Here is an 18083-nt window from a genome sequence, read left to right as displayed (position 1 = left end):
ATCCACCCACCCTTGTAACCTGTCTAGGTCTGATTGCAGCCTATTCCTTCCTTCTAGTGTGCCCACGTCCCCCCACATCTTAGTGTCATCAGCAAATTTGAACAGGGTGCTTTTTACCCCCTCATCCAAGTCACTGATGAAGATGTTGAACAGTGTGGGCCCAAGGACTGAGCCCTGCGGAACCCCACTGCCCACATCCCTCCAAGTCGAGAATGACCCATCCACTATCTCCCTTCGGGCTTTAAGGGTCGTCTCCTTAAGGAGTGACCATTCTTCTTGAACGCCCGATTCCTGTCCCCTCCAGGACCTCAGTGCCTCCCTGACTATTCTCCTTACCTCATTGAAATCCGCCCTCCTGAAGTCCAGGGCTGCTGCCTTGCTGCAGGTCTTTTCTACCTCGTGCTGGATAGTGAATTCCAGCAGGAATTCGTATATCTTGACTTTAAAAACCTTCAATCTGGTATCCCATGGTCACCTTTTGGCAAACTAACTGTGGCCTTGGGTCCAGCACAATCTGCTGGCTGGGGAATTGGCTCTGTGGTCGGACCCAGAGGATGGTGGTTGACAAGTCAATTGTGGTGCCTGTGACCAGTGAGGTCCCTCAAGGCTCTGTCCTTGGACCTATTTTTTTCAACATCCTCATTAACGATGTAGACATTGGTATCAGAAGTGAACTGACCAAGTTTGCTGATGATAAGAAACTCTGGGGTAAGGCATCCACACCTGAGACAGGAGGGCGATCCAGTCTGACTTGACAGGCTCATAAAATGGGCAGGTGAGAACCTGATGGTGTTTAACACTGAAAAATGCAAGGTTCTCCACCTTGGGAGGAAAAACCTGCAGCATGCTTATAGTCTTGGCAGTACTACGCTGGCTAGCACTATGGATGAAAGGGACTTGAGGGTCATGATTGACCACAAGATGAATGTGAGCCTTCAATGAGATGCTGTGGGTAGTAAAGCGAGCAGAATGCTAGCTTGCATCCATAGATGCTTCTCAAGCAAATCCCAGGACATCATTCTCTCGTTGTACTTGGCCTTGGTGAGGCTGCAGCTGGAGTACTGTGTCCAGTTTTGAGCTCTACAATTCAAAAAGGATGTGGAGAAGCTTGAGAGAGTGCAGAGAAGAGCCACGTGCATGATCAGAGGTCAGGAAAACAGACCTTATGATGAGAGGCTGAGAGGTATGGGACTCTTAAGCCTGGAAAAGCGCAGGCTCAGGGGCGATCTAATGGCCCCCAAAAACTTATCGGGGTGTTCATCAGGATCTGGGGGAACGTTTGTTCACCGGAGCGCCCCAAGGGATGACATGGTCGAACAAAAGAACTGTTTTGTACAGAGCAGCAGCCAGTACTCCTGTCTTATTCATTGATATCCCCACTTTCAAAAACTGATTTTGTTGTTGCCTTTGAGCAGCTCTCTCCTCTATTTTTGGGGAACAAAATTGCTCCAGGGGCTTTACTTCCTGAGTGGAGCCACTGGACTCCTTCTGTGTTTCTTTTCACCTGATAATGGTGGAACAAACCAAAGGCCAAGAGCCATTCCCTATGTGAAGTTGTCCACGGAAACTGTGGAATAAGAGCTCTTGCCTAGTGGTGATAGGTAGTGGCTCAGAGTTTCCAATGTCCTTTAAGAACTTCTGCATCCCTCTTTCAGCTGCTGAGATTTATTCTGAGACAACACTGCAAATTCTTTTCAATCATTTTTAGCTTTTGAGATTTGGCCAATTGTGTCATCCTTCTAGAAACTTTGGAATGTCCAGATGAATGCAGATGTGTGGTATGTGGCACTACAGACCCATCTGTGGCACCACACACTGTACATGCAGGCATTCCTTATGCTGCTACTTTGCAGCATGGGGGTGGGGAGGGTAATCCCAGGGTTAAAAAAAAAAAAGCCAAAAAACAAGGCAGCAAACGTGGCAGCAGCACACGCCACCTTGGGGCCTGGACAGCTGGAACCACGCTCTAGCTGTCAGCCAGGCTTCCTGCTGTGGCTGCAGCTCCCAGAGGCCCCCAGGACCCCAGGTAAGGTTGCTGGGACCAGATGGCAGAGTTGCTGGCCTCAGCCTCCCCTACTCCACCCAGGGTAACCTGCTGCATGCCAGAGTGCACATGGCATGGGTGTTCCCCAGGTGTGCTGCTGCTGCTTGTCCCCAGAGAAACAGATGTCCATGCTCAACTGGACATGCCGTTTATGGTGAAAACAGTAGTGCTTGTTGAGCCTTCATTCAGCCTGCCACTGAAATGCACCAGGGCTGTAAATGGGTAAATGTATTACTTGGCAAAGAATTAGAAAGATCTAGGCCAGTTCTTCTCAACCTTGTTTGACTGGAAGCACCCTTTGTTGATCCAAGGCATCCCTCCAAAACTTTCATTTATTACTGTGCTTACCTTCTTGCAGAGGGACCAGGTAGCGGGGGCAAGGCAGTGGTGAGGCAGAAGATAAATGCCGTATCCTGCAGTTGTGTGTCTATACCTCCTTATTTTCTCATTCTTCACAGCACCCTTCAAAAAAATCTGGTGGCACTCCAGAGTGTCCTGGGATCCCAGTTGAGAATCCCTGGTCTAGGCTTTGATCTGAATGTTTCCTTGCATGTTTTCTTTAGTCATATTTCAGAGTACGAATAGCTTCTGAAGCTAAGAACTTGGTCTCCCAGATTTAAGACTTAACAAGTAATCATATCTCTACCCAAAGAACCCCCCATTTATCACCCCCTCTGAAATTTGGGTGGAGGGGGAGAGGCAGAAGGGTGAAAGCGCTCCCCAGATCTTTATTTTCTTTTTGGGCTTCCCCTTCTTTCCTAAAGAATTGGCATTGTATCACAATAACTCTGAATTGGAGAAGTAGGACCTACTTTTTCTCTCCATGTTTGAAGCCATGGCAAAGAAGGCAGCAACTGCCATTGAGACTTAGCTCAAGAAAACACGGATGTGTTGGCTAGATTAAATATGTAAAACTAAAGTAGAATTTTCATTTCCCTTTCCTCTTTGTAGGAAGGCATTTGGGGGATTTGAGAAGCACTTGACAACAGCAAATACTCAATCAACAAGTTCTAAAGTTTTTCAAGTCCACTGATGTACTTAGTTGTCCAGGTTGATACTGCGGTAACATACTTGGCAAGGGTTATGGTAGTTGCTGCGAAGGGCATTTTTTTTTTTCTTGACACCACTTCTACAGACTTGATGTTAGAAGAAACTTGAAGAGAGTATTTTGCTTCTTCAACAGCTCTTCAAGCCTTGCAGACAACATGCTTACAGCCACAGTGTCTTTGGATAACAATCTAAACAGCTTCAGTCCCCAGTGTAACAAATTAAAGAAAATATCACTAAAAAAAATAGGGCTAGTTGCTGTATTGTGACCAGGTATACTTATGGAGTATTGAAACGTTCAGATAGTCTTCTAAAGGGGTTGGAAATCCCGATCAGGGATACAAAGTTAAATGTATCCCTGCTGTCCTGGGTGGTTGTTTAGCTAGTGGCGACTGGAAAATCTTGCCAAATTTGGGTATTTCCTTTGTAGTGTAAAACTTCAAATTCTCACTGCATGTGCTAGCTTGGTTGGCTGGGGCACTCCAGAATATGGGAGACCATGCCTTCCTGACCTTGACTGCCAGACATCAACCTTGTGGAGATGAGGGCAGTGAGATTAGGTCACCAAGACTTCAAGGATCACATGATGATACAACAAGCCTTGGTGAGACAGGCAGCACAATTGCAGTTATGTACAGAAACTCGCAAAGGGGCAGAAGAAAATCAAATTGGAAAGCTAAGCTGATGAAAATGCTTTTGTTGGCAGGACACCTATTCTTCATTATGGTGATTTCATTCATATAAAGGGAATACAACAAAAAACAAAACGGATACAAATAGGTCCAGTAGAGGGGTGAGAGAGACATACCTCCATATCAGCTGGAACATGATTCCTGAACATGGTTCTTAATCAAAGAATGCAAGTGGCTTCAGAGGAAACTACATTTTTTCAGTAGACATACACAACATTCAGGGCATAAGGACATCGCACACCACAGGTGAAATATGCAGAAGTATATAGATCTGATCGTCTTGTAACACTTTTGTAAAGGAGTGCAAATTTTGCTTTAATTTTCTATGTTAAAGCATTCTTTTGCAAAGCAGTGAATTGAACGAATGATTTGAAAATGCCTTTATGGTACAAGTTTTAGGGAAGAAGGAAGAACTTTTTTTCCCTATCCTTCCAATCGCTTCCAAATGTATTTAAGTTACTGCTCACTGCATCACAAATATCTTAGATTGGGGAAGAGTCATTTCTAGAATGTTAAACTTTTGTTACTCGGTGAGTGCATTTACGTGTTAATGTGAAACAATAAACTCTGGAGCAGTTTGTGCTGGAGTAAGCTGCTTCCAGGTGCAGTGTTTACTCCTACACCCAGGACAGCGGCTATTTGAGCTAGGGTGGAGAAGGTGCAGGCCCCCAGTTGTCTGAGCTGACTGGGAGCAATTTATGCCCCTGGTCAGGGTCTACATGTGCATTTCAGTGTAGTAAATTACTGTGCCTTAAGATAGTACTATCTTATGGTGGAGTTAATTAGTTTACTGCACCCTAATACTGGTGCACAGGTTGATGGTAATGCTTTATTGAGGAGCTAATTAGTCTACTCAGTAAAGTTCACGTGTAGATGTATCCGGTGATTATCTTTCTGGGACTGACCAGTCCCTCCCAAGGAATCCATTTAAATTCTCCTGGGTAATTACAATGGCTTCTTTGAATATATTTACTTATAATTAACAGAAATAACTTACTATACCATATTAAGTTTATATTTAACCTACTACTTAAGATGGATGGAATTATTAAAGCTTAGAAGCTCTCAACTAGAATGATTGCTTAAGGGGATATAGTCAGCCTCCCAGAGATTTCTTGAACAGTCTAAACTGGCTCCTGTATTTTCAGGAAGCGAGGTACTCCTAAAATATTTCATCTGGGGGAGAGGCCAATTCCACTATAGACATATTCAGTTATTAGATATATTGGATTTCCCATTGTCTTATCAGCAACCAGTCATGAGCTCTCCTGGGTCTTGCTGAAATGCAGCTTTCAGATCCCAGTTATATCTCATTTTAGGCCTGTTCTCCGTCTTTGAAGATTTCTCACTTACTACTTCTCACCTGAGGATTATAAACATTGAATAAAGGATATAAACCTTGTTCAAAAACACTTTTTAGATTATATTTATTTTAAAATTATTTTAGCGGTTTTATTTTATTAATTGTATTAGTAAAGATTGTATTAGTAAATAAAGTACTACACAGATCCAACTTGGCTGGTCACGATTGAAGCACTTGGGCTTCGTCTTCTTGATTAGCGTTGTTTGATTAGAAATGCTGATTAACCTATAAATATGTATCTTCCTTTTTTTCCCCCTACTCCAAGTGAGTTTTTCCACAACAAGGTCATCCCATATGTTAATAAACCATGCAGATAGCCAAAGGATCCCTTCCTATCAGTGAGCCAAGACCAATTTTTTGCTGCTACTGGAGAACATACTTTATTAATAAGAATGGATAAGCTTGATCTAATTAAGAACATAGAGAAAAATGTAAATTAATGTGTGATGGTGCCTGGATGAGTCATTGCAAATTACAGAATATACTGTTTGGGAGTAAGTGAATAAAGGCTACATAAGAAAAAAAAGATTTAATGTACCTTGTGTATTTGACAAGTAGACTCCTGATGATTTTACATTATTTATGTTAGTACATTGGAGTATACTAGTAAATGTTTTATAGGTTTGTAAAGGCACTAGAGTCTTATTAATGGAAAATATTATGGCATCCCTTTACCAAATCCTTGCTAAGAATGAGGAGGTGCTACCATTTTTTCTGTGTGGGCAGACAAGAAATGGATAAATTATTTAATTTCTGCTGAAGATATCTTCCTGCATAGGTTGGCTTAGAAAAATATTTTTAAGAAAAAAACTATAAAATCCATATTTGTTCATAAAACTAATTGTTTTTTCCTTTTGTCTTGCAGCAACGCACCTCTTGCTTTTTCCTCCAAAGTATGTTATATTAAGTTTCGTGAAGCATCCAGTGTTGGTGTGGCCCAGCATCTAACTAACACGGTTTTTATTGACAGAGCTCTGATAGTTGTACCCTGTGCAGAAGGTTGGTATTTTAGACACTTTTCTGTAATGTTGGTCTTTGTCCTGTCTGTTAATTTCTTTTAGCTTTCCCAGAAATTGACAAGTAGCTGATGCTCTGTTGTGTATTTTCTTTTTGTTATATTTTCTTTAAGCAAAATAAATTTGAAAGAGGGATATTGGGGGCAGGAAACAAAATAGGTATGGGAAGGAGAATATTGAAATGTTTTGTCCACACACGTAAATGTTTTTATATAGTTTTAGTTATAACGAAACATAAGCATGGTTAATAGATTAGATTTCATGATAGATGTATGTTGTACATTTTTGGGGGGAAAAGGCTTTATAAATTAAGACCCTTGTCTTTCAATTTGATCTGAACAGGCAGACCCTCCTCCCTGTGCACAGTCCTCATTGAAGTCTTTGTTGCCCTGCAAGATTGCAGTGTTCTCCCTGTGTAGCCTGATTGCAGTTTAAGCCCCGTGTGCCACATAAAAGCAAATTGAACTTCATTTAATTGTCCTTTTAACAAATTATAATGTGAACTGTAACCTGGTTTAAACAATTTTTAGATAAGTCTGTGTGCACTTAATCTTTTAATATTAGACGGAATTCCAATTCTTGTGTTGAGCATGCACCTGTGTCTATTTGGCTGAAGCAAGTTTCTCTTTCTGATAATTCCATGGCGATAATCCAAATTACTATTTAATTGTAAAGCATAGTATTGCTAGTCAAAAACCTTTCTTTAAGTCAGTGCACCCAAATTGTTACTAGGAAAATATCTCATGTGCACTGAATAAACTTGCAGTTGTGTATATGCTAATGTATCTTTTTTGACTTTTCTAGGCCTCTGCAGTTTATTGCATTTTCCTATAGAATGTTTCAAATGAAAAAACAGTTTTATAGTTTCTAAGAAGACAAAAAAACAATTAGTATTTACTGGAGATTTGCTTTTAAACGTATTGCTGCCAAAAATGTTTGGTCATAAATAGTACTTTTTCTTAACATGCTATTCCCAATGATCTGAAAATGATTTGCAAACTATGGCTCTGCTACTGCAGTTGGGTGACATAGACAGATCTCTGCTGTTAGGAGATCCTCAGTGACTTCTTTGGGACTCTTTGTGGGACTGCCAGCCTGCCTGAGTTAAATTGTAGACCTTCTTGGCCATTTGTCCATGGAAATAATTTTCTCAAACCATTGAATTAAAGCAGTCTTTAAGGTGAACATAGCAGCTGTTTACCTTGCATAGCAGTATACCAGAATGATTTAACAGTAAATTTGTGAAGATCAATTGCAGTAAGTGCAGAAATACCATATTTTCTCGCATACCACCCCTCACCCCCCAAATAAGACACATGCCTTGTTTTGGGAAGGGAGAAATGAAGAGAGAGAGGTTTGTTTCCAGAGTCCTAGCCAAATGCTGACTGCAAGGAGCAAGGGCAGAATCCATTCTCCAGTGTCATTTGCCCTCCCTGGCTGCTTAGCCATGAGGTAGAGTTTTAACGTGATCACAGGTGCTGTTGACTTGGCTGTTCAGCCAAAAGCTGCAGCCAATTTGACACTAGCTGTGAGAGGATCAAAACTCTGGCTCTGACACTGAAGAGTAGAATCCATCCCTGCTACATGCTGGCTGGGAGAGAAGCACAGCCCCAGGTAGCCTTTTCAGCATCTCCTTGTTACCATTTTGGCATGGAAATCAGCTTCACTGAGTAAGGCCCCCCCAGTTTTGGAGGGTTAATTTTTGGAGGGAGTGGCATGTGGTATGTAAGTGAATAATGTGTTGAATGCCAGATCTAACCAGTATGTTAAGTCATCTTTAAGCCTTAAAATTGGTCTTTTTGGTTCAACGAAATTCTTTGGCTGTTTTGGGTTTGCTAATGATGACCCTAGAATACCTTACTTGGCACAGCAGACTTGCCAAAACACATCTGGGAGGGCACAAGACCTGGGCTTTCAGATCTGATACATCTTGGGGTGTCTCTAGCAAACTTAGAAGAGCCTAGAGGTTTTCATGGAGCCTAGAAAATATATTTTTAAGAAAATTATTTCAATTTTATTCATTTTTAATTACTCCTGTTAATATGTGTGGGGGAGGTCTATGTTCACCTTTAGCAAAGGAGAAAAATATAAAATTGCATCCAGTTTAAGTTGCATGGAGAATAGGCACAATGTATCTGGTTTGATACCCTTGGAAAACATTGTAAAAAGATCATTGATTACAAATGTTCGGAAATTTTAGTTTTATGTCTCATCCAAAAGATCTTAATACTGGTTCAGTGCTGCCCGAGAGGGAAGGCTGCTGCCTAACGAAACAACAACCTTTCCTGGGTTTTCTCATGATGAGATCACTGCCTGAGGTGATTTGGCAGCAGGCAGGTAAAGGTGCATTTTTTTTGTCTCTTTATGGTAGATAATGAGAGGAAGATTAAACCCAAAGTTATCAGAACACTTTTTTTACCTCCTTGACCATTTTAACTGGTTTTCATAGCTGACTGATGTTCCAAGTCACTAGGACTCAAAAGAACAATACAGTTTTCTGTATTAAACAAATTTTGAAGTTTTACACTGGAAATATGCTGTTTTCATGTAACTTTCGTACAAAATCATGTTGATTTGTAAATGCAGTCTAAATTGATAGCAGTTTAACTTCCTAAGTAGGTGTGTAATATGCATGGCAGCAGAGACCATAGTGCAGTATTTATTTATATACGTTTGTTGGACTATAAGTAGGACTGTTGTGGTATATCACAGACTTTATAGGTAGCAATGGCTGGATTTTACCGAGGATAATGCTTTTGGCTAACACTGCCATTACTGAAGCATCCAATGTACAGATAAGAAACTTGAGGAATGATAGGGCAGGAAGGAGGAAAGGTTATAAGAGCTTGGTTGTGAAAAAAAATAAAACAACAGAGAAATTAAACCCAACATTTTGAGCGCCTGTCTAAAATGTTATTTCAAAGGAGTAATTGGAAGGAACCAAGTGTGAAAATTATGCTAATTTTGTAACATTCACTTAGATACTTCACCATTAGCCATCTTGCTAATAAAAACGTGATTAAAAATTAAGTTAAATTTCATCACGCTGTCAAAATGTTACTCTTTCCTTTCTATGTGTATCACAGGTTTTTCTTTAAATGTTATATTTCGAGAAAGCAAAGGTTGAAACATAACAGATGCCACCATAATCATCATTCTAAACTTTATGTCCACATTTTCTGATAGATGGATTTTGACTATTAATTTGGTTTTGTATGTTTTCTCTGTGTGATATTTGTGCATTATTAGATGACTAGACTGGCCAAGGCAGACCTGTTACACTTGCCTGAGTTAGGCATTGTTTGCCATGCCACTAAACCTGCCGTCAAGTGAAACCTTCATGGGGGAAATGAGATCGAAGTCTGGCCTGCTGAAGATGGACGCCCTGTCTCTGTTTTTTATTATTTTATTTTGCTTTCTTTTCCCTTTTTTTTATTTTGTCCCTTTTTTGTTTTGTTAAATCTCTTTTGCTTGTATTTGTGAACTGGTTCTTCAGTTCTGTAAAAATGGTGTTTTGTAAAGGGTTCATGATGTTTCATTTTAAAGTTGACACTGAAGCTATTCATGAATGGTGGATCATGCATATGCAGAATTTAGAATTTGGCCAACTAAATTTTCTGTTGTGAAGTAGGGGAGATAAACTTTGACATCATCTTAATTCAAATTTGACAGGCAGGTTTGTATATTGTGTATGAACAGTAAAGTAGCGATAAAGATATTTCAGTCATAGATATCTGTTCTTCCTTGGGCTACATTTTAAAGAATACATACTTGAAAAAGACAGATGAAACCTTTCTATTACTTTTGGACATTCAAGCTTTTATAGAATAAGGTCATGTTTTTAATAAGTTTCCGATTATCAGATGGGTAGTTATATTTTGAGTTTTATATTCTTTCCTCATGTGAAGAGTTTAAGTTTTATTTGTGGAATTAATGTTGAGAAACTACAGAATGTTCTGAAAATCTTATTTAGTTTTAGGGAAAACTTATACCATTAAACTCAGTGGCAGTAAGGGATCATCTTTTGGTGTTCTTTGTATTAAATAGTTTAACTAAAACATTTATCACGCACCAGTGTAAACAGAGTGTGATGCTTTTACGGGAGTATGCAAGATGCATTGTCTTTAATGATGTTATCTGTGGGAAGGTGGAAACAACTTTTTTTGTATTGCACAATTAAATGCTAGAACGGTATTTTCATTTTGAAATGAAAAAGGAATTTTCTCCAAAAAAAATTATTCACAAATTGGCATTTTTTGAAAGTGACTAGACATAACAGGAAAATAACAAACTATTCTTACACTTACCACCAGACTGGCTAGGAGTCGAAAATGTCTGTGACTTACTTAAATGTATTTGTTCGTCACTGAATCTTTTTTTAATCATGCAATGATAGTTTTGGTACAAAACAACAAGAAACTTGTTCTTCTGAGCGCTTGCGTGAGGATCAAATACTGTGACTTGTACCTACTTAAGACATTGTCTTTTTTGTTCTGTGTTCATACAGTGCTTAGCGCAATGGGCCCTAGTTCACTAGTAGGGCTCCTGTGTGCTATGCCGATGATGAACTACATATTAAGGCAAAATTACTTACTCTTGCAGTATGTGCTCAGAAGAGGGGAGCAGAAGCAATTTAGATCCACTTAAGGTCTCTTTGTAATTCCAGATCGCTGTAAAGAAGCCCTACCATAAATAAGAATGATACCTTCATTTATTAGTGAATACCAGAGAGGTCATTAAAATAATATTAAAGCTCTTGCCTGAACTAGTATAAGTCAAAAACTGATTTGTAAAGTAGAAGTGACATGCTTTGGTACTCTTTAAAGCATTGCAATTCAACTTGAACGGGTGAATTAAGGATGATGTACAGCATGAATGTCCTACTTTGTCAGCTTATATGACGTCTGAATGTTCTTTATAGTTTTATGGCTTTACATTCCTTTTTTAATACCTGCTCAAGAATAGAAAAGCTCTTTGAGGGTGTGTTTCAAATTTATTTAGTGCCAGTTTATCACTCTTTTGGATTAGCAGTCATGCAGGAATTTTTTCAAAATGATTTCTGTTTTCAGGATTCTAGATTTATTTTTATGACAGTTTCTACAGTATTTTGTTGTCTGTGAAATTGCTATTTTTTCTTAAAATCATACTGAAAAATATTCAATTAGATGCTCAGGAAAATTTGTAGAAATCAAGTAAAATTCTGAAGATGTAGACAGGTTTCCAGATCTTTGAGGTGAAGTCAGTTTTCCATTAAAAGAGTAAGGGGAACAGGGAAGGACTTTTTTGTGGAGAAAAACAATGACATTATGTATAATGTTTGTTATTTTAAAGTATGTAATCAGGTGATCAGAACAGGGAAACTAATTTTATTATTTTAAATTACTTATCCATTTCATGGACTATTCTAATAGTTTGATTACAGATCAGGTCATGATTCAGTAAGTTGCTTAAGTGTTTTCCAAATTTAAAGAAATTGGTAGTTTCACTGTTGTCTTCAAGTACTGTTTGTATGCTTAGAGTTTAGGTACATACTTAAGTACTTTTCTGAGCTGAGGACCCTGATTCATCTACCGCTTAAATACGTTCTTAATGCCACCCCTATTAAAGGAGGTATTTAAGCTTAAAGATATTTAAAGATAAATATATATTTAAGTTTTTTCTGAATAGGGATTGCTTAAGTCTATGCTGAAGTTATGCATGTGCTTAAGTACTTTGAGCCAGGACCTAAATTAGTGTACAATATTACTGTTCTAGGCCCCGTTGCTGTACATTTTTTTCACTTATGAGATCACATTGACTTCTGTGGGCTGTTGTACAGGTGATAGGGTAATTGCAGGAGAAGGTCTTTGCAAGATTAGGGTCTTACTGATCTGTTATATGGACCGTTATGATTTCAAGAAGTCAAGTATGTAATTGTGTGTCTACTTTGCATGCACAAATACTGTGGATATATGTTCAGATATCTGTTAAGTTGCATAGCTGGGAATTTGTGCAAGCAAATATTTACTTCCCATGAACACGTAAGCAAATCAGATATACGTACCTACATTGCATGTCTGACTTAAAATGAGGCCAGTAAAGCATTGATGACTTGAATTTATGCATTTTTTTTAAATTATGGAAGAAGTTATTTTGCAGTTAATTTTCAGGGCACTAATAATTTGATTTTATTTTTCTCTTTTAGAAAGCAAAATGGCTTGGTCTCTTATGTGTTATGGACCAAAGTCTTCAAAATTTAACTAAAAATAAAATAATGTGTTTGTTTAACAGGACTGCAGCAAAAATGCATTTGGAACTGTGCTCTTATTTTTTTCTGTTCTACACATTACATTGCATTGATTTTGTTTTGTATTTTTAATATATCCAACTCAAACTCAAATATGCATCTGGGCTGCAAATTGTAATGCAGATTCTTCAAAGTGTTCTTTTTGCTGTATGACTCCTGTGAGCTGTAATGGGAACTGTACTGCTGAAACTTTGCACCATGCTTTGAAAAATTACCTCCCATTTTACTTTTTGATTAGGAGTATTTTTGTATATATTAATAACAACCCCCCAGTCTGTGCAAATGAACTGTAACAGCAGAAGGGTACTGTTACAGAATTTGTGTTAAAAGCCAAGACCTATTTATATTTTCTTATTGTAAAATAAAAAAAAAATAAAAAAAGCTAATTCCTATTAGTAATATGCATGAGGTAATGTATGGGGGCTGAATTGGATAGAGCGGTTACTTTGGTAATTTGGAACAGATTAAGCAGTCCTTAGGTCCCAAGTACGATTAGAAGTTCTGTTTTGTTTTTTTTAATCTCATTGTTTAGGTTTTGTTGCGATTTTAAATCCCTTAAATTAGAAATCAGTATCTTGGAAAATGCATCTTGGAAATTTTCATGTTAAAATAGTAGCATGACCTGGAGAATTTTAAATGTGTTACAGCTGCAGTATAAATTCTGAGGGAAGCTTAGTACACTAGGAAGGAAATGAAAATTGAGCAGGTATCTTGGTAAATTTATAATTTACTTTAAAGTTCCATTTAACTTCAGATGACTTAGACTCAGAAACTGTCCAGCTCCAGTGTTGTTTTTCCCCTATCTTGATTCCACGTGCATTATAGAATTTGTGTGGAGTCTCTGGATTTTTTTTTTCTCATCCAAACTGGGTAGCATTAGCAGAAGATCAGAGGCAGGTGTCAGTTAACACGTACTTGTTTTTTTTCTTTTTTTCCTTTTTTCTTTCTTTCTTTTTTTGACTAATTTGGTTATTTGCCATTTCTGGGGATTAAACTTTAAAAAATGTTCTTCTTTTCTGTATCTGATGTTCTGTGTGCTATTAGTGATGCAGCCAACACGAACGGTTGTCATGTGTAAAACAACTTTCGATCACCGTGAAAACACCGCCCTGGGAAAGCGTCCATGCTTGATATCGTTTGGTTCATGAACATTAAGTTTCCAGTACAGGTGACCCATAGCTCAAAGTGTTAAATAATTGTCTACATTATTCAGTTTGTAAAATAATAATCCATTAATGAGATTGCTAGTCTTTGAAGTTTGCTCACTTTTGTTTTTCCTAGTAGAACAGGGTAAAAGGAAAAACTTAAGTTCTTTATTTATTTCTTTGTAAGGGCCTAGTAGATAGATTCGTTCTTCTTTATTATTATTTTTTAAATGCAAGGGTAAATGTAAAATCGTAGAAAGAACACCATTTGTGTTGTATATCAACTCTCTAACACTTCCATTTGCTTCTCCAGGTAAAATCCCAGATGAAGCCAAAGCCCTTTCTTTATTGGCTCCTGCTCCTACTATGACAAGCCTGATGCCTGGCGCAGGGTTGCTTCCTATACCAGCACCAACTCCTTTGACCACTGTAAGTAAAACTTAATTTCTTTGGAGTTTAGAAAAATGTTTTATTTTTTTTCTGCTCACTTCATCTGCCCAACTAGGTAGCCTCTTCTTCTGGGTTCAGAGGGGAGGAATAGATTACACGGTACATGCTGCTATATTTGCTGAAATCTAAGACAATTCCCTGATAATTAGATTCTGTACATGGAGAATATATACATTTTGTTATAATTTTCTGTGTGTACAGAGTTTAATTATTAGCAGGGATCCTGTATTTCTCTGATAAAAAATAACAACTTCTCCGATTAAAACCCCCATAATCCATGATTAAAATGAAAGGCCACGAGAGAGATCTATATAGAAATACCTATATATAGAGAGAAATCTAGAGAGAGAGAGATCTGTGTAGAAATACCTATAGAGAGAGAGATCTCTATATATGTAGCTATTTATATATAGAGAGAGAGATCTCTATATATGGAGAACTATATGTAGAGAGAGAGATCTATATATGTAGAGAGAGAGATCTATATATGTAGAGAGAGAGATCTATAAATATACATAGATCTCTAGAGAGAGAGCTCTCTCTCAATCTGTCTATAGCATGCAAGAGAGATCTGTCTCTAGAGAGATCTGTCTGTATATAGACAGAGATCTTTCTGTGTGTGTGTGTGTATATGTATATATATATAGAGAGAGAGAGCTCTGTGTAGTGAGCGAGAGAGATCTATCTAGAGAGAGAGATCTTTATAAAGAGGGGGTGTGAGTGTGGGAGTGTGTGGGGCTTGTGTGTGGCTATGGGGGCGGTTATGAAGGGCTGTGTGGTTTGTGCAAGGGTGTGAGTGTGAAGCTTGTTGGTGGGTGTGTTGTTTGTGGTGCCCAGCCCCACTGCCAGTGGCTCGGGGGCAGCAGGCCCTCGGGGTGGTCATGGCCACAGCAGGTAGAACCCCTGGTGGGATGCGCCTCTGACTGAGTCCCAGGGCCTGTGTGTGCTGGCACAGAGCTGGCCCTGCCTGCTGGCATGCCTTCAAACCAGACCAGGCTGACTCCATGCAGTACATGTCAATCACAACACCACAGCTGAGTCTGTGCCTGTGTGGGGCTTCCAGCACTCCAGTGGGAAGACATATATGGAGGCAAGCAGGAACCCTTTAGGTCCTATGGTGCATGACTCTATGCCTCCATGTGTGGCTTGCCACCTGACCCAGTGGTACGTGGCTCCTGGTCCATGTGCCATTGAGCCAGGCTGACCCTCCACATGGGGCTTCCTGCAGACGCCTCCCTGCTTTTTCAGCCCCCACCCTGCTGGCTCTTCCCACATCCCCCCAGTCACCCACAGGGCTCCCCCAGCCCTGTCCCACGTGTCCCCAGCCCTACTAGAGGGCCCCCCTGCCCCACTTCTTCCATCACATACCTCCCTATTGTCTCCCTGACCCCCACCACTGCTTTCTTCACTGCAGCAGCAGGGAAAGAATGCATTTAAGATAAACTTCGTGTAATCAGGGGGGGCGGAAACAGGTAGTGATGGACTCAAGTGATCCCTGCCTTGATAGACCCCCTTAACTTACTCCCCGGTGCCTCCCCCTGTGTCTGGACCCCAGAGGTGATGCTTGTGGGAGATGGTAGAGTGGTCAGAGGTGGTGAAGGGCAGAAGCAGTGGTGGGGGACAGATGAAGAGGCAAAGGTGGCAGGCAGTGGCTGCGGCTACAACTCCAACCCTGACTTGAAGGCACAGCATCTGCTCTTCTCCCTCCTCCTCTTCCCCAGCCACTTCCTTGTACTTAAATCCAAGGTGAGAAGGGGCTTTTATTCCCATGTTAAATAGACTCCTTTCCATTGCCTTTTAAGTCCCTCGTTAATGGAAGAATGTCATTGTTATGTATGTGTTTTAGACATGTAGTCTACTTAAACAGAAACCTAGAAGCTTAACTGGAAAACTGTTGAAAGTGAGATGCTTGTATCATCACAATATCAAATTTTAAATTATTGTAAAATATGTGATCATTGTAAAATATTATAAGTCAATACAGTATGTTTTTGTCTTTCTATCACAAAAGCTACGTCAGCACTGCAAAGTTGTTTTAGCATAGCTACAAGTCAGTTAAGATAGTAAAGAAAAAAAATCACACTGCATATAGTGTAGTAAAATGCTCCATGCATGTGTAATTTAAGCCAATGGAAGGTATTGTAGTTTAGAGCAGTTGTGCTGCAAGTCAGTTATAAATAGGATTAAAAATATAGCAACTGCCAAAAAAAGTAATAACATGATCAAATATAGAGTTAAATGTACTGCCTTTCATTACTGTTTATCAAATTTATTGCATCTGTTATCAGCTGCATTTTCAGTACTTGTACTGTAAAACTCCTGCTTCTCTCATTGCTCTTAACAGTCCTACAATTAAATTAAATAAAATGAGACTGGGTCACCAACAGTTCTTCACACAGCAGTGGTAGGCCCTAAATAGGGAGTTTATTTTGTAGCAAAAATAGATTGTTGATGGCTGACTGAAATCATTTTGTTTGAAGTTAGCTGACTATCAGCTGCTTATTGGCTTTCTGATTTGATGATATTGCATAATTGGTCAGATAGTTCTGATAAGGTGGTAACTGGTCATATATGGAACATTAAAAACATGAGGGGCAAGGGTTGAGGGATTTTTTTTTTAAGACTAGGGTTTAACTCTGAAAATACGGTCTCACATTACTTTACTTTTTATAATTAATTTGTTCATGGTACTAATTTCAGTTTATTTTTTACTCAGATGTACTGAACATAAAAACTCTTGCTGGAAGACCAAATATCTCTTTTTTTATGTCTGATTATAAAGACTCTTCTGTGTTTCTATTTTCAGCTTGGTGTTTCACTTGGTACCTTGGGAGCTATTCCAGCAGCAGCTTTGGACCCTAACATTGCAGCACTTGGAGATATTCCACAGCCACCAATTATGGGAAATGTGGATCCTTCCAAAATCGATGAAATTAGGAGAACAGTCTATGTTGGAAATCTGAATTCCCAGGTAGCTTTCTTTTGGTCACATTGGGAACGTCAACAGAAGATAATCTTAAATAAATTTAAAAGACCCATATGTTAAGTTTGACTTGCATTGAAAATAGTAGTTAATTCAAACACATTTTAAAAAATCCTTTAGAGTTATTAATGGTATAGTGAATGGCTAGATGCCTTACAGAGAAGGAATTTGCCTTTTTGGAATGCAAGTCATTGGATGTTGTAGAAAGCTAGGTGCTTGTCTTGATGGACTAGTTGCATAAGGTTTTTCATGCAAGATTATGCATCCCGAGTTGAGAGGCCAAACTGTTTACCATTATTGATCAGAGGGTTATTTAAATGAGATGCTGTTTGATCTGGACTGCATGGCACTATGATCGAGTTTTTTGGATTCTTTTTCTGTTTTGTCTGGCTACATACCCAAGTAGAAAAATACTGCTTTGAAGAATGCCAGTCCAAAATCCTGGATTAATTGATGGAAACAAAGATTTTGATGCATTTTTCAATATATGTAGCAAGTGCAACTTTTTTGAAATACAAGGAAATACCCAGACTACCTGGACAACTGCACATCCATGTGGAAGTGCATTTGTGATTTGGAGGAGGGCTGTCCAACTGGCGGCCTGTCAGCTACATGTGGCCTGCAAGAGGTTAACATGTGACCCCTGGGCTCTCATCTGGCTACTGCTGCCCCAGTGAAAAAGGCAGCACAGTCCATGGTACCAGGTGAGCCAGAGGCCTAGAGCACTATAGCCCCAGTGAAAAAGGCAGCATGGAGCCTGCAGGTGAAGCAAAGCGCTATGCAGTGTGGAGGTGGCAGGTGGGGATGTCCACCCATGGGGGGCCCATGGCCCCTGCTGGTGCAGCTTGTGGAGTGTGTTGCCTGAGCTGCTGAGAAGTTCAAGAGCTCTGATTTTGGAGGCTGTGCAGATGTGTTATATTTCTCTAGATTTTGACAAGTCAGTGACAGCAGCGGGCAGAGTAAAAATTTGCACTTCTTTCAAGGTGTTGCTCTGCTGCATTAACACACCATGCTAAAATAAATTAATCCAGAAATGCATATCCCCCCCCCCCCCCCC

The 18083-nt window shown here is 39.4% G+C and overlaps 1 protein-coding gene across 4 annotated transcripts in view; it reads left to right on the top strand.

Annotated features, from left to right (window-relative positions):
* Positions 1-18083, top strand: part of SREK1 (splicing regulatory glutamic acid and lysine rich protein 1) — a 60823-nt gene that overhangs the window by 14226 nt on the left and 28514 nt on the right. For 2 of the 4 annotated variants that reach the window (XM_019517766.1, XM_019517767.1), the window contains exons 2-4: positions 6012-6145; positions 13907-14022; positions 16850-17014. In XM_019517766.1, the coding sequence (XP_019373311.1) occupies positions 6012-6145; positions 13907-14022; positions 16850-17014 (415 nt within the window). Of the gene's footprint in view, positions 1-6011; positions 6146-10269; positions 14023-16849; positions 17015-18083 lie in introns of those variants that run through there. The other 2 variants (XM_019517768.1, XM_019517769.1) reach the window with 2 other exon arrangements.

Source organism: Gavialis gangeticus, unplaced genomic scaffold (assembly GCF_001723915.1).
Source record: "Gavialis gangeticus isolate Ggan-Ray unplaced genomic scaffold, GavGan_comp1, whole genome shotgun sequence".
Lineage (NCBI taxonomy): Eukaryota > Metazoa > Chordata > Crocodylia > Gavialidae > Gavialis > Gavialis gangeticus.
The sequence above is the reverse complement of the archived record's forward strand: the minus strand, read 5'-3'. Positions and strand labels throughout refer to the sequence as shown.